General features: G+C 52.1%; 1 protein-coding gene across 2 annotated transcripts in view; it reads right to left on the bottom strand.

Moving 5' to 3' along the window:
- Positions 1–2,625: 2,625 nt before the first annotated feature.
- Positions 2,626–17,521, bottom strand: part of PPP1R12B (protein phosphatase 1 regulatory subunit 12B) — a 140,315-nt gene continuing 125,419 nt past the window's right edge. For both annotated transcript variants that reach the window (XM_058039601.1, XM_058039602.1), the window contains 2 exons: positions 17,348–17,398; positions 2,626–6,049 (listed from right to left, as the gene is read on the bottom strand). In XM_058039601.1, coding sequence (XP_057895584.1) covers positions 5,963–6,049; positions 17,348–17,398 — 138 coding nt within the window. In that variant the 3' untranslated portion in view covers positions 2,626–5,962. The remainder of the gene's footprint in view (positions 6,050–17,347; positions 17,399–17,521) is intronic.

The following is a 17,521-nucleotide window of genomic DNA, read 5'->3' as shown; positions in this document are numbered from 1 at the left end:
ACACCTGCACACCTGCACACCTGCACACCTGCACACCTGCACATCTGCACATCTGTACACCTGCACACCTGCACATCTGCACATGACACCTGCACACCTGCACACCTGCACACCTGCACATCTGCACATCACACCTGTACACCTGCACACCTGCACACCTGTACACCTGCACACCTGTACACCTGCACACCTGCACATCTGCACATCACACCTGCACACCTGCACATCTGCACACCTGCACATCACACCTGCACACCCCAGGTGCACCCCCTCCTGTGCTCCCCCCCGCCCCTAGACCCTCCGCATCGGCCGGGCTCCGGGGATCCGGGCCAGGAGTGCCGATCCCACCTGGCTGCTTTCCATTCAGACTCTCCAAGCCTTTGGGGAGGGGGAAGACTGTGACTTTAATACATGATTTAATTTTTTTTTTTAAATAAAAAAGGGAAAACCAACCAACATCCTGAAGCCATCTGCGCTGCCTCTGACCCGCCCCTTAGCTGTGTGTAGGTAAATTATATGGAGACATAGCTGTATATACCACGAGCAGTGCATGTGATGCAGCCACGTAGCAGCAGCAGCAGCAGCAGCAGCAGCAGCAGCATGGCCCCATCTCCGGCTCCCCCACGGAGGAGGCGACGACCAAACCCCATCGCTCGAGAGCTCTCCACCGCCCTGATTCTTTTCCCCCCGATTAAAATGAAAATCCCCGATTAAATCATATAAAAGAAGAAAATAATGCCAAGAAGCAAAGCATGCCAAGCCCGACCCGCCAGCGGAGAGTGAGCTATCACCGCCGCGGCCGTGGCGTCCATGTGTGTCGTGTTCCTGTGTCTTGTCGCGTTTGTCCCATGGCCGGGTAGCAGCAACATCGTGGCTTCGGTGTCCTGTGTCGCGTTGGTGCATTTCACCGTCAGAGCAACTTTAGAAGCCATATTAGAGCACGGTGCAGCGGGACCCCGCGGGGACAGCCCGCGCTGAGCCGTGACCCCCTTCCCCCGTGTGTCCCCCGGCCCGCGGGGCTCGGGCTCGCTGCCCTGGGGTGCCGCTGTCACCCGGGCCAGGGACGGCACAACGCTGGCACAGATGTGGGGCTCGACCTGCCGGTGGTGAAAAGGCTTTTCGGAGCAATTTGGGTTATTTCTGCCATGCCCAGCCGGCGGTTTCTGTTTTGGGGACGAGGGCTGGCACTTCCCTCTCCTGGCGGCCCCGCGGAGCAAACCCGGCTGCGCCACGGAGATGCTCCCGGGGATACCAAGGGAAAATGAATCCATGAGTCTTAGAAACAGGCTCGGGCTCCTTTTCCTTTTTTTCTGCCGGTCTGGGAGGGAGGAGCCGGCTCCTCTGGAGTCGCAGGCTCGGCCACCCTTGGGGCGGCGGTGCCGGCCCCGCTCGGGCCGCGCCAGCCCCGCAGCGCTCGGCTCCGGCGGAAGCTGCTTTTAATGCCCCTTCCCCTCGTGTGGACTCTGTCGTTCCGTCTCTGATCGTTTGATGGTTATTTTGTAATGATTTACGTCTCCTTATTAAAGAAACGAGCTGAAAGGAGCTGGCTCCCTTCTGGTGTTGCTGCTGGGGCTCACAGGGCATGAGGGGCAAGAGCCAGGACAGTGATCCCAGGGACAATGGAGGGATGGAGGTGTGGGTGGAACCCCACAAGGGCCCAAGTCCCCCAGAACACGGAATCATGAAATAAATACTTTGGAAAGGCCCTCTAAGATCGTGGAGTTCAACCACTAACCCAGCACTGCCACTGAACCACATCCCAGGTGTCACATTCACAACCATTTGAACACTTCCAGGGATGGCGACTTCGCTGCTGCCCTGGGCAGCTGTGCCAGGCCCTGACAACCCTTTCAGGGAAGAATTTCTCCCCAGTATCCAACCTAAACCTCCCCTGGCACAACCTGAGGCCATTTCCTCTTGTCCTGTCCCTGTTCCCAAGGAGCAGAGCCCAACATCTCCCAGCTGTCCCCTCCTGTCAGGAGTTGTACAGAGCCAGAAGGTCCCCTCTGAGCCTCCTTTTCTCCAGGCTGAGCCCCTCTGACTTGTGCTCTGGGCAACCTCAAACCCCAGCTGAGCAAGGCTGGACCAGACCTGGGGCACAGGTGGGAAATACCAAAGGCCCCACAGAATTCTTCATCCCCAGCACACTGAGTCTGGCCCACAGTCACATCCTGCTCCACCAGCCCTAAGGGAAGGACTCAACCTGCACCAACCACCTCTGAACACTGGAACACATGGAGATTCCAGCAGCCTCACCCAAGACAGAGGTTCCCAGATGTGACACCACCTCCTGCCTGTGCCACACTTTGTGCTGACCAAACTTGTGAGCAGAGCAAAACCAGGGCTTGCCACCAGAGTGGGAAGTGGGCCTGATCCCCAGTGTGATGTTGTGGAGGAGATGGGACCCTCTCCTGTTTTCCCTTCCCACTGCTGGGTGCTTTTCAGGGATGTGCATTCCAGTTCCTTCATTTCAGCTTCCCCTGAAAAGGCACCTGTGTTGTAGCTGCAAAACTTTTGTGCTTTTATGGATGATGGACATTGTTATGTCACAAGAATTTTGGGAGAAACAGGGAATTTTAGCACAAACAACTTGTAATTCCAGAAAGATGGAAGCAAAGTCAAAGCTTCTATTTTATCAACTCTTACTTTATTCATTTATAAATACTGTTGTGTTTACAAGCATCATAGCTGTGAATATTATTCCCAAACTTTCAAACACATAATACTTATAATACTATATAACAACAACCAGTAAAACAAATCATTCATCTCAGGGTTTGAAAGGCCACTCAAAAGTTGCATAAAAATACATTCTCTCCCCATCTCATCAGCCAGTCCTGCTTCTCCAAGGACTTTATTTACAAAGAGCCATCACCAAACTTGCAGCCACAACAGGTGGGTTCACCCCAAGCGATAAAAATTAACTCACCCCAAGCAATTGCTTAGAAAAAAAAGCTCATGTTCCCCGAGGGAGACCACGTCTGGCAAATGCTCTGGTTCCAAGAGGGATCAATTTTAAAAACCTATTTGCTCTGCACCTTGTGCCAAGCACAGGGTTTGAGGTGTCCTGTTTGTCACCTCCTCAGTGCACTGGTTATGTCAGGCATGAAGTGAGACAAAGAAAATCCATTCTCAAGAATGTGATTTGCAGTTGCGCCGTCAGCACGGGACGCTCACAGCTTTGGCTGATCAGGGACACTGAGCTGAGGGGCCCAGGGCTCAGAGAATCCAGTGCTCAGCAGCCACTGCAGCTGCAGTGGTTTGGCTTTGCAAGGTGCCACTCAGAACGAGCCCCCACAGCCTTTCCACTCTGCCCCTTGGGAAAAAGGCAGCGAGTGTCCTGGAAGAAGGGGCAAAACATCAGTGCAGGATGGATTTGTCAGATTGGGTTGAACCCTCTCCCTGAAACAGACACCAGGCTTCTTCCTGCTGCCAGGAACCTGTGAGACAGGATCTTGATTCTGAACTCTCCTCCTCATCCTGCCAGGATGCACGGCCTGAGGCTCCAGCCCAGCTGGGGAGCACCTCCTGCTGCACGGGCACACAAGGGACAGAGCTCCTGATCCTTGGGCACACAGGGGACAGGGCTCCTGATCCTTGGGCACAGAAGGGACAGAGCTCCTGATCCTTGGGCACAGAGGGGACAGGGCTCCTGATCCTCAGCACAGAGGAACAGAGCTCCTGATCCTTGGGCACACAAGGGACAGAGCTCCTGATCCTTGGGCACAGAGGGGACAGAGCTCCTGATCCTTGGGCACAGAAGAACAGAGCTCCTGATCGTTGGGCACACAGGGGACAGGGCTCCTGATCCTCAGCACAGAAGGGACAGAGCTCCTGAGCCCTGAGCTCCTGAGCAGAGCAGAGCCTGAGGCTGAAGTGAGGAGTGGTCACCAAGAGAGAAAACACCAAGAACAGCAGAAGGACTCACAGAAAGAGTGCACCAGGAGGGGACGGCGTGCAGGGCAAGCACTGACTGGATCTCAAGACTTAAAGCCATTAAATAGAGCAGGGTTAAAATCAAGGAATATAAAAAGGATGCCTGGCTTAGGCAGTGCTCTGCAGAAACCCTGATGCCTTTACCAGCTTTGGTCTCTTCCTCCCAAAGCTCAGCAGCAGAGGCAGGGCCTCAGTGTACCAGGAGAAACGGTGCCTCAGCTGCACAATGGCTCCACCAGCTGAAGAGCAACTTGTGGTCAGAGCTGCCTGGGGAGAACTGGCAGCTCCAGGAAGAGCAAGAGAGGTGGAAACAGGCAGGACAGGGAGGGGAATGGGGGAAAATGGAGAATTAGGGGGGTGAAAAAGAGAGAAAACCCCAGAGAGAGGAAAACAGAGATGCTTTCTGAGGCAATAACCAGCAAAAGGTTTGAAAAAGCCCAGGATTGCCTGACAGAGAAGTTTTACCCTGCTGAGCAAGCTCAAGTATTCTGCTCATGTTCAAGTATCTCATCTCTCTGGTAGTGGAGAGTCCCCCCAGCCAGAGCTGCTCAGGAACGTGGCAGAGCTGCCCCACGGCCACCCCCAGGTTCAGGGACCAAGAACTGCTGCCCTTGGCCAGACAAAGCCTGGGGAGTTGAAGGACAAAGGGGATGAAAATATGGAAGGATGAAGGACAAAGGATGAAAATATGGAAGGATGTAGGTGGGAGAATTTTTGGATACAGCAAACAGGAGTCTGTTAAAGGGAAGCTGAACAGAACTGCTGACGTCCCACAGCATGGAGAGAGGAGCCAATGTCTGAATGCCCATGGGAGAGAACAATTCCAAACTGTTTAGAGTGCATGTAACATTAAAGAGGAATAATTCTGGGGGGTTCCTTCAAGGTCTAAGCTTATCACAAATTTCTGACAGGTCAGAAGACTTTGATTTACCATGATTCAGTTACCAGCAGCTCCCTGTCCCTCTGACACCGACACACCCTGGCCTCTCCAAGGTGTGTGGGACAGGATGCTGGCACTCTCTGTCTATAAATCCTGCTGCAAATCAAAGGGAGGGTACCTGAAATACCAGACCAGGCTCTGCTATGGGCTCTGCCTTCAGGGAGGCAGCGGGAGAAGGTCCCAGATGGCTTTTGGGAAGGGGAGCCTGGTTTCTGGCATGGGCACAGCTCCCTGCAAGGTGATTCAGGCTCACACACAGGTGAGAGCAGCAGAGGGTCTGTAGGGGTTCAAGTTTGTCCTTCAGAAAGCTCAGCAAGTGCCTGGGATATATCCTGTCCCAAGGAACAAGAGTCCAGGTGGCAACTGGATGCTACCAACCACAGAGACAGGAGCCCTGGAAGGACACAAAGTGACACAGGATCGCCCAGGCTGGGGGGAAAGGGAGGCTGAGGGACAAGGGTCTGACACTGAGCATCAGCACAGCACTGATGGTACTGAACAGGTTCAAAATCTTATCTAAAATAAAAGACTCAGTCTGCTGGGGCAAGAGGAGAAGGTGTCTGTGCAAAACAGCTCATCAGCCTGTGACAAACATGTGCTCTGGTGGCTTTCACAGCATCACGTTTAACCAGAGTCCCACATCTCTGTGGGCTGATGTGCATCCTCAGAGTCCCAGCCCAGGTTCACATTTCCCACCTGTAAAGGCCTTGGACATGCTGGGTTAGTTCTTCAGATGTCACTTTTTACAGTAGGAGCTTCCCACTCCAGGTCAGAGTCCAAAACCAAACTGAGCTTTTGGAAGAAGTTTTGGCAGCTCAAACCCAGTCCTCACGTTTCTCCCTTGAATAAAATGTCCGAGATACCACAACATGCATCAATTAAAAAAAAATAAAATGGCAGGGGGTGTGTTGGGGGGAAATAGGGCTAGAAAGGGAATGTACAGCAAAGGGCAGGGCAAGGCAGGTGTGACATTGATCCCACAGCTGAAACACTTGCTGTACTGACGGGAAGGAAGGGGTAGGGCTGGGTGGTGGGGTTGGCAGCTGGTGTAGGACACCCCTCCTTGTCCTCCCTTTGCTCTGATTCCTATTTGGAGAGTTTGCTGATGACTCGAATGAGGGCTCCGTTCTCATCCTTCAGCCTTTGGTTGTCCGACTTCAGCTCTGTCAAAATCTGTGGAGACACAGAGACAAGGTGGGATCAGAGGGGCTGGGGGGCCAGGGGGACCCTGCCCCCTCCAGCAGCACCTCCCATGGCTCTGCAGCATCCCCAGGGCTCTCACAAGCTGGGTGAGAGCCAGGGGTGAGCCAGGGGCCTCGAGCACAGCACTGAGCAGGGAGCCCTGGTGCAAAGCAAGGCCTCAGCCCTAGCAGCAGGGCAGGACCAGACCAGCAGGGCAGGAACCATTTCTGAGCTGCTTCAGCCCAAACCTGCGCCCAGAGCCCAAATACAGCTCAGCAGACAAGGAAAGCTGGTGTTCCTGATATGCTTTTTCCATTTTGCCAGGACTGGAAGGGAAACCAAAGGCCTGGAATCTCCATTTAGGACTGGACCTTGCCAAATCTCTTTAGAATACCCCCAAATCTCCTTGGGACCCTGCAGATGTGTGATACAGCCCCAAGTGCTGAGGCCAGAGGACTGGTAGAACACACTGACATTGGAGGTACCTCCTGGGTGCTCAGCTGAGGTTGCAACAGACAAAGGCCTTTGGAAACAGAGAAGAAATGGCTTCAACAAGACCCTTCCAGCATTTCCCATGGGCACAAACCCTGCTGGCTTCCTGTGCTGCAGCCAGTGACCTTCCCTGGGCTGTTCCCAACCAGAGGGAGACCCAGCTCCTGTCTGGGGGTGGCACACAGGGGGTCACTGCCACCACAGGTGACCAGGGCTGCAGGGACACCCAGAGCAGAGGGGGGTCACACATGGCACCTGTATGAGCTCAGCCACAACTTCTGTCTGCCAAGTGTATCTTGGAGGAATTCCCTCAAATTAAAAATCTGCACTAAATCTCCTTCCTCCTAACCTGGTGTTTCAGCTTTGACCACAATGTTCTGCCCCCTCCACCTGCAGTCCCTCCCTGCTCACCAGCTCTGAGTGGGGGCAGCTCTTGGGGCAGTTCCAGCTCCCACCAGAGCAATTCCCTTCTTACAAGGTCGGGCCAAGCCCCACCACCCCCAGCTCCATCCCTGTGGGCACTGCTGAGGGAAGTTCCAGCTGGGAGGGAGGAGGGGCTGCTGCTGCATGGTGGGACACTGTGGGAAGGATAAATCCACGTGCTGCTGTGACACCGTGGGGACAGAACAGCACTCGTGGCTCCTTGTGCCATCTCTCATGGCCAAACAAGAGGCAGTGCCATCACCACCACCCAAGGATCAGGAGCTCAGAGACACAGCAGAGCTCCTGTATCTCTGCACTCCTCTGTCTCCTCCTGAGCTCCACCTGCCACACTCACACTGGTGCCTCCCACTGCCTGCAGGAGCCCCTCCAGACACTGGGCACTTCCTCATGGGGGGCTTCGTGTGACCTGTGTCACTTATTTGAAAATGCAGGAGTGTGAAATAAGTGCCTCTGGACACGTTTCCTGGTCACAACCCAGCTCCACAGTGCCCACCGAGGCCTCCTGACAGCTGCACATCAGCCTGAGACAACACAAGCCCAGGGTGTTCCTCCCTTGGAAGCAGAGTAGCCTCAAGTCAGGTGAAATGAACCCCAAGGGAACCCCTGGGGTTCCAAGGCTGGAAGGGCTGGAGTGTCCAGGAATGGTGAGCAGGGATGTGGCCCAGCCCCAGGGAAGGGCAGGGCTGGCCATGAGGCAGTGCTGGTGTCACCTGGCTTTGGGCAGAGCAGCAGGGCTGTGTGCCACCTGGGACATGGGAACACAGCTCCTCAGAACCCATGTGCCTGCAGGAAAATGAGATTCACTGAGAAGCTGTGCTGCCAGAGCGTGGGACAGCTGGCACAGCCTAACCCAGGGACAGCTCTGCACAGCTGTGATGTGCACAGACACCACTGAGGCAGAGTTTACACACAGCAGCAGCAGCAGCCTGTGTCAGACCTACTCAAAGAGCTGGAACTAAAGCAGCAGAGCTCACAGCCCATGGCTGTGCCCAGTGTGGCACTGGCAGGGAACTGCAGACCTGTGAGTGAGTGAGTGAGTGAGTGAGTGAGTGAGTGAGTGAGTGAGTGAGTGAGTGAGTGAGTGAGCGAGTGAGTGAGTGAGTGAGTGAGTGAGTGAGTGAGTGAGTGAGTGAGGAGGGCAGTGAGAGCCTCAGAGCACAGGGAATGCAGGGCAGTCAGCACATGGGCATGTCCTGGGAGGAGGAGAGGGCACTTGCAGGTTGTGGAACATCAGCTCTTTGAGTCTGGAAAGAATTTTGCCCAATTTTCCCTCTCAGATCTCAAAGCATGTGGGGAAGGGGAATGACTTCAACTCACAGTTTGTGAGAAGAAATGAGGCAGGGTCAGGCTGGAGGACAGTTCCACAGATTAAACCCAGAAAGGCTGTGAGATCCTTTCAGCTGACCACCTGCACAATCCAGGGCACACAATAAAACCCCTGACTCTCCTGGCCCTGGTGACACACATGTGGGCTTGAGCTGACACTCCTGGAAAGGGGAAGCCACAATTCCCCTGATTAGTTTGTTTCTATGGTTAATCAGCCTTGGTATAATTTGTGTGCTAAGAATAGATTTTTTTATTCTGTGGTGCCACTTCCAGCCCACAAGAGCACACAACTTCTTGTGTCCCAAGGGATGTGAATATTCCTACTAACCTGCAAAGGACAGGCAGGGCCCCCTGAAATGAGCACTTACAGCTTTATTTTAGCATTGAACCAATGAAGTAGCAGGAAGAGATGTAATTTAACTGTGTGATGTGTGAAGGCAAAGCTTAGGGAAGACTCATCCTTCTGTTTCCACCACTAATTGTCCAGCACTGGATTTAAAACAGGAGATGAAAACACAGAGTGCTCCTGGTCTGGCTCCTGCTGCATGCCTGCATCCCCCATCCAGCCCACAGGAGGCAGGGGTGCTGAGCCTATAGACTCACACTCAAAAATTTCAATTTAAAATAAGGAAAGAAGCTTGTCCCTTTTGTTCAAGTGACCAAGAAAACCTGCTGAGGACAGTTCACTTTGTAGTTTTTCTAAAAATACCCTTTCTGTCTATAATGATTGCTTTTCACAACATCCCTGAAAATTTCCTGACTCTGGATAATCTGATTTGCTGAGTGCCAGCTTCTCCCTGAACTAAGTCCAATTAAAAAAGAATTCTATTCTAAGCAGACATGTGCATAAACCACTTATTTTCAAGTGTCCAAGGCCAGGCTGGACGGGGCTTGGACCAACCTGGTCTAGTGGAAAGTGCAGGGGGTGGAATGAGATGACCTTCAACTTAACCCCTTCCAACCCAAACCATTCTGTGGGTCTGTTTGAAGGCCAAGTACCAGGCAAGGAGCTGCTGGCACTGCCAAGCCACCCCAAAGCCATTCCCAGTGCTAAGCTGGCAAGGGCAGCAGCATCTGCCAAGCAGAGCAGGAGCCAGGGGGAGCAGAGCTCCAGCAAAGCCCTGCCATGGCAGCAGCACCATGCTCTGGGAATGCAGAGATGCTGAGCCACAAGCTCTGAGCCACGAGGCAGCCTGGGGAGCAGAGCAGAGCCGAGACCTGCCTGGAGGAGAGGAAGAGGAGGCAAGATGAGCCCGAGGGAAAGCAGCTACAGCTCCTCTGATTCCTTGGGCTTGGAGGGCAGAGAGAGTCTGGCTACAACCCGGGTCAGAGCCCTGTTCTCAGCCAGCAGCTGCTCATTCATCTGCCTCAGAGTGTGAATCTGTTTGAGCTGGTGGAGATTCTGCAGAGAGTGAGAGGAGTGGACAGAGAAATACAGAGAGAACATCATGGAAATGAAAAGGCACAGAAATGGGAGTTTAGTCCACAGGCAGTGAAAGAAAAAAAGAGAATAAAAGAAATTAGTAGCAGTGAGTGCTGGATGGGGAACGCCTGACAACACACCAAGGATATTTTGGGAATCAGCCCTTTCTCCAGGGGCCCCCAAAATCTTAAAAAAGGTCAAACACAAGGATTTCCACCACAAAGCAGGATTATATTCGAGTTTACCCAGACAGCCCTGGGACCTGGGAATTGCTGTGAGACCTAGCACCAGTGACTTAACACCTAGACAGGCTCTAAAAGCACTGCTGGGAACTGATAACTTCTTTAAAACTCCTTTTCTTCATGTATCTCTAAAAGCCAAAGCAGCTGTCTGGAACAAAGAGGAATCAGAGCTTCCTGAAGATCCCAAAGGCAGAGACTGAAGCACCTGAAAGTGTCACTGTCCCACAGCAGATCACCAGGACAAGTATTGTGTCTGCTTGTGTCCCTCATCCCTGAGTGATGATCCTGGCTCTGCCCAGGTCAGTCCTGCCAAAACCTCTGGGGTTTGGTTTCTCATCCATGCCCAGATTCAACTCTTCTCTGTCTCAGGGCTCAATTTATCCCTGACCTTCAGAGGGGACAAGTCTGAACCTTAAACTGCTCATTCTAGGAACAGGAGTCTGAATGAGAGAATCTCCCACAGTGGGGATGTGCCAGGAGGGCATTCCTGGTGACAAAGGCAATGAGGGGCACAGGACAGGGCAGAGACCAAGCCCCACACTGGGACTGGCACAGGAACCAACTGGACATGGGTACAAACTGTGAGCGGGTACAATCTGGGGCTTGCACAGGCACAAACTGGGCACAGGAACCAACTGGACATGGGTAAAACTGGACATGGGTACAAACTGGGGCTTGCACAGGCACAAACTGGGCACAGGAACCAACTGGACATGGGTAAAACTGGAAATGGGTACAAACTGGGGCTTGCACAAATACAAACTGGGACAGGAACCAACTGGACATGGGTACAAACTGGACATGGGTACAAACTGGGGCTTGCACAGGGTTCAGCAGCAGAGGGAGGTCAGGAACAGAAGAGCCATGAGGAAGCAGAACAGGGAAATGGTCCAAGCCATGCAGACATCTCAGTGCCACAAGGATGACACTGTTCCCAGTAATGCCAAAGTGAATTCATGTGTGGACATTTACACAACTGCAGGGGCCAGGAGATGCCAAGAGCTGTGGAGCTGCTTCCTGAGCAGCATCCCTGCCCTCCTTCCCCCTGAGAGGTTGGGCTGCTGGGCCACAAGACAACAAGAACCCCTCCTGAGCAAGAACCCATCCTGCATGAGGGAAGGAGCCCCAGCACTGGGCAGGGGCAGGCAGGAAACATCCACAAGAAGAGTTGTAAATTCAAGTGGCAAATTCCCAGTCCCAAACCAAAGCAGTCCCACAAAGCACCATATTCCTCCCCATGTCCACTTAGTGGCAGAAGAAAACAGAGGGAAGGGTTTATGAGGAAGAGGGTTCCTTTCTACCATTTCATTAGCAAAAAAGCACTCAAAGGGAGGTGCTGCCTGTCCTGAACAAGGAGCACCATGAAAGAATCTACTGTGACACAGAGACAGTGACCATCCACCCAACCTGCACTACTCAGGGTGCCCAGAGAAGCTGTGGATGCCCCATCCCTGGCAATGTCCAAGGCCAGGTTGGACAGGGCTTGGAGCAGCCTGGGATGGTGGAAGGGTCTCTGCACATGGCAAGAGATGGAATGAGAAGGGCACCTTCAAACCCAAGCCACTGGAATTCTCTATGACCCAGAGCTGACTGCAGCTGGCAAGGAATCGGCTGTGTCCCAGGGCATTCTGTCCAAGGGCTCATTCCTGCACAAAACTGGGCACTCTGTGCACCCCCAACCATCAGCTCTGTTTTTAGCTGCGCAAAAGCCCTACATTTACTCTCCATGACAGAATGAAGACACCTCTTTGGAAAGCTTTGCAAAACCAAGGTAAGCAAGACAGGAAGGCAGGGAGCCAGCACAGGATGGGGTTTGAGCCCCTGAGATCATCAAACTGACAGAGCAGCTCCTGGGACACACAAACACAGTTCTGACACTGGATAAATCAACAGATCCCAAGACAGAACTACAGCAAACAACTGCAGGAAAGCTGCAGTGACACCACAGCAGTGAGATCCCTGCTCACCATATCCCATCCATCATCCATCCATCCATCCATCCATCCATCCATCCATCATCCATCCATCCATTCATCCATCCATCCATCCATCCATCCATCCATCCATCCATTCATCATCCATCCATCCATCCATCCATCATCCATCCATCCATCCATCCATCCATCCATCCATCATCCATCCATCATCCATCCATCCATCCATCCATCCATCCATCCATCCATCCATCCATCATCCATCCATCATCCATCCATCATCCATCCATCCATCCATCATCCATCCATCTATTCATCCATCCATCCATCCATCCATCCATCCATCCATCCATCCATCCATCATCCATCCATCCATCCATCATCCATCCATCTATTCATCCATCCATCCATCCATCCAACCATCATCCATCATCCATCCATCCGTCCATCATCCATCCATCCATCCATCATCCATCCATCCATCCATCCATCCATCCATCCATCATCCATCCATCCATCCATCCATCCATCCATCCATCCATCATCCATCCATCCATCCATCCATCCATCCCCCATCCATCCATCCATCCATCCATCCATCCATCCATCCATCCAACCATCCATCCATCCCTCCATCCATCCATCATCCATCCATCCATCCATCATCCATCCATCATCCATCCATCCATCCATCCATCCATCCATCCATCCATCCATCATCCATCCATCCATCATCCATCCATCTCTCATCCATCCATCCATCCATCATCCATCCATCCATCCATCCATCCATCCATCCATCCATCCATCCATCAATCCATCCATCTCTCATCCATCCATCATCCATCCATCATCCATCCATCCATCCATCCATCCATCCATCAATCCATCCATCCATCCATCCATCCATCCATCCATCCATCCATCCATCCATCATCCATCCATCATCCATCCATCCATCATCCATCCATCATCCATCCATCCATCCATCCATCCATCCATCCATCCATCCATCCATCATCCATCCATCCATCCACCATCCATCCATCCATCCATCCATCCATCCATCATCCATCCATCCATCCATCCATCCATCCATCCATCCATCATCCATCCATCCATCCATCCATCCATCCATCCATCCATCCATCATCCATCCACCATCCATCCATCCATCCATCCATCCATCCCCCATCCATCCATCCATCCATCCATCCATCCATCCATCCATCCATCCATCATCCATCCATCCATCATCCATCCATCATCCATCCATCCATCATCCATCCATCATCCATCCATCCATCATCCATCCATCCATCCATCCATCCATCCATCCATCCATCCATCATCCATCCATCCATCCATCCATCCATCCATCCATCCATCCATCATCCATCCATCCATCCATCCATCCATCCATCCATCCATCATCCATCCATCATCCATCCATCCATCCATCCATCCATCCATCCATCCATCCATCATCCATCCATCCATCATCCATCCATCCATCCATCCATCCATCCATCCATCCATCCATCATCCATCTATTCATCCATCCATCCATCCATCCATCCATCCATCCATCCATCCATCATCCATCCATCCATCCACCATCCATCCATCCATCCATCCATCCATCCATCCATCCATCCCCCATCCATCCATCCATCCATCCATCCATCCATCCATCCATCCATCCATCCATCATCCATCCATCCATCCATCCATCCATCCATCCATCCATCCATCCATCCATCCATCATCCATCCATCCATCATCCATCCATCCATCATCCATCCATCATCCATCCATCCATCATCCATCCATCCATCCATCCATCCATCCATCATCCATCCATCCCCCATCCATCCATCCATCCATCCCTTCACAGTCCAAGATTTGCTGGCTGCCACTGTGCTCAGTGAGGACAGACAGACAGACAGACATGGCAGTGTCCTGTGACACATCACACCAGGAGCTGCTGTTAGGTGGCTGTACTGGAATAGTCCCTTCTTTTGATAGTACCAAAACCAGCTGAGGATACGTGGTCTGTTCACCCTGGAGGAGCCTGAGGTCAGAGCCCACTGGGGGCTGCAGCTCCTCCCAAGGGACAGCTCTGATCTCTGCTCTCTGTGAGCAGGGACAGGACCCCAGGGAAGGGCTGGAGCTGTGCCAGGGCAGGGTCAGGCTGGATCTCAGGAAAGGTTCTTCCCCAGAGGGTGCTGGCACTGCCCAGGCTCCCCAGGGAATGGGCACAGCCCCGAGGCTTCCAGAGCTCCAGGAGTGTTTGGACAATGCTCTCAGGGGTGCCCAGGGTGGGATTGTTGGGGGTCTGTGCAGGGCAGGGGTTGGACTGTGGGTCCCTTTCCATTCAGGCTACTCCCTGATTTTATGATACACAGATAATAAAGCCCCTCTGTTTTATAACATGGCTCACAGCTGGCAGAAAGCATCAAACACGCACAGCAGGGGCATGGTGCTGTGTGAGGTGGAAAGGACTGTGACCATTTCAGAGACCACCTTTGTTTTTCCACACCAGCACAGCACAGAACCTCAGCATTGTCCCATCAGCCCCTGCTCAGCCTCCACACCTGCACAGCCCTCAGAAAGGATCATTTATGTAAAAATGTCTGTGTGCTGCAGGTAGGCCAGGCTCCTGTTTATGCACCAAATCCAGCAAGGGCTGGGAGGCTGGGACTGAAGCCAAGGGCAAAGAGCAGGATCTGGATGATACCGCTGTGATTGCTTATCACTCTGCTTGATACTTGGCTTAGCAAAAGCAGGTTTCTCAGTTCTCTGTACCTGCCTTCAATTAACAGATTTTGTGCCTGCAACACTAAATAAAAACGCCCAGAGCCTGCACGATGCTGCAGCACTGCCATGGAATAAAGGAGCTTCTGTGACCTTCAAGAACAATTGCTGTGTTAAGTTGGGACCTCAGGCACTTGGCATTGAGTTCAGCTCAGTGCAAATGTTAATTTTCTTTCTCGTGCCTCAGCCAAGGTTCTGGATCTCCAGTTGAGTTGTGCAGTCACTCAGGGAATGCTGAGTGTCTGTCAACTTTGCAAGAGCAGCTCTGAGGAGCAGCTCTGCCACCAAGGTTCTTGAAGTTACCAAGCCTGTCTTGCTCCTCTTCACTTCTCTATGGCTTTGGTAGCAGGGGTCACACTCCAGACAGGAACAAAGCTCACTCCCTTAAACACAGGCTGAAGTATTGCACATTTCTGCCACCTCTGCCTCCTCTTCCTCAGAAGTCAGCTGCAAGGAGAGGACAGCCCTGGCCAGGACATCTCATGTGCACAACTGGACATAGACACCCCTGGATCCAACAGCTGGATGTGAGTCTTGCTGGATTCAAAGACTAGTGGGAAGAATTCCCCAAAACAGCCTGAGACCTCATCACCTGACAGGTTTGTTGTTTCCACATGAAAGGAAATTGGTGGATTTGCCTTTTCCTTCACGACTCCTTCCTTATTCTGACTCTGCACAACAGCTACTCAGGTAGTACAAGGAGCAAGAATGAAAGCCCAGCCAGAATTTGCAGATTTTCCTGGCTCAACTCCCACAGAAGTGACTGACAGGGATGCTCTGCAGAGGTTATCTCCCTCCAGGCAAACACAGCAGGGCTGCTTCTCCCACTTCAAGGCATCATGAAAATGGACACAACAGTTTTCCTTTGGAAAGGTCCAGTTCAGTGCTTCTTTCTTAAGGGATTTTATATTCCTTTTTTTTTGAGTAGATGTCAAACAAGACATGTCACAGTGCCCTCAGGTACTCACTGCATGCTTAAGGTTTTACAAAAACTAGTAAAAATGTAGTAGCACCTCAGAAGAGAGATTTTCCAAATCCTTGGCTATTTGTTCTAGTAACAAAAGGCCACTGTGGTTGTCCAATGCAGCAAGAAGAGACAGAGCAGAGTCAGCACCACTCTCAAGGAGCTGAAGCTCATTTTCAGCTCGAGCACAGGTTCCTTCAGCTCTTGAGGCAGCGAGAGAACACGTCCAACCTCCAGCAATGCTTCTCCTTCTGCCCTCCCTTGGCTTCCATGGCTCTGCAGCTCCACCTGAGCTGGAGGTGCTCTGGCTGTGTCCCACAGACCCTGCAGGAACCTTCCCTCATTACTTCTTCCAGAGCAGCATGTTTCCAAACTGAGGCCACTAGAGGCCACCACCTTGTCTTCTTACTCCACGGGCTGAAGCTGCAGGTTTGCAGTGATCTGCAGAGCTGAAGGACCAACACAAACTGCTCATGCCTGTATCTCTCTTGAAGACCATAGTGCTGTAATTACAGGAAAGTCTCTGTGCAGTTGAAGATTCCTGCCTGCTCACTGAACAAAGAGTTTGGAATTTAGACATATTCAATCCTTTCTCCTTCTCCTCCTCACACATTCACGCTTATTTTCCCCTCTCTGAGAGAACAAGAGCCTTACAGCAAGAATCCACCATATTGTTGTGCTACTTATTGCAGCAGAAGATGCAGCACAGGCCTTTCAGAGTTATGTGCTTGGTAGAAACAAAAGCTCCAAACAGAAACAGAGCTGGAGCCTCCTCCAGGGTGGCAGGAAGTAATTTCTGTCAGTGCAGGGAGAGCTCTCAGGCGGGTCCTTCCTTCTGTCTGAGAGCAGCTTGGTCCCACCTGCTGATGTTGAAAGGGAAGGAAAGCAGGGGCAGAGCAGAGGGGCACCCACTCTGTGAACACAGCACTGACATCCAGCAGAACTGCAGTGCTGCTGAGCTGGGTGAGGCTGTGGGGGTGTGAGGGCAGCCAGACACTGCTGGGCCCTGCAGGGGTCCCCTCATGGCCACAGCCATCCTGGAAGCCACACCATGGGAGCAAGAACGTGCCACAGCCCCAGTGGCCATGGCTGGTGACAGCAAGCCATGCTGCACATCCCATCAGGAAGCAAATTCCTCTCTGCTGGAATTATCCATCCCAGGCTGCTGTGGCCTCCCAGTGACATGCTGTGGGAAGGGAGCACAGGAACACAACCACTCTGTGTTTTCTCCTGGCCAGTGTGCGTGAGCTCAAAGCCAGCTTTGTCTTCTTACCCATCCGGAGAGAACCTCAGAGCCTTTACTCGGGCTGCAGACTAGTCAGAGCACAGGGGGTCAGCACACTGGAACTCAGCGATGCCACAGAAAGTTAGTTGGGGAAGGCATTTAAGGAGAACAGCTTTCACCATTCTCAGATTAAACAGCAGAACAAATCAAACATAGGAGCAATCAAATGAATAAGAACCAGGACAGTTTATTAGCATTTCATGTTTGGAGAACAGGGCCATTAAAGCAAGTTCTGACTGCAGAAAGGAAAATGAGATCCTTCCCATGGACACCTTTAACATCCTCCTCCTGGGTGACAGTCCCCAAAGACATGAATACAAAGCATATAAAATGGCATAGACACAGTGAAGATTATTTCTTACCTTCATTTCCTCCTCCATTTCAGAGAGTTTCCGCTCCAGGGCTCGCTTCTCCTGTTTACAAGGATTCACGACAAAGAAGGTCACAAGGATTTGGAAGAAAAATTTACAGTATATTTTCTTTTAAAGAAAAATAGAAATCTTGTGTTTCTGTAGCAGCATTCCCTGAAGAGGGGA

Source organism: Melospiza georgiana, chromosome 23, assembly GCF_028018845.1.
Source record: "Melospiza georgiana isolate bMelGeo1 chromosome 23, bMelGeo1.pri, whole genome shotgun sequence".
NCBI lineage: Eukaryota > Metazoa > Chordata > Aves > Passeriformes > Passerellidae > Melospiza > Melospiza georgiana.
Note: the sequence above shows the minus strand (reverse complement) of the source record. Positions and strands in the feature narration are given on the sequence as shown.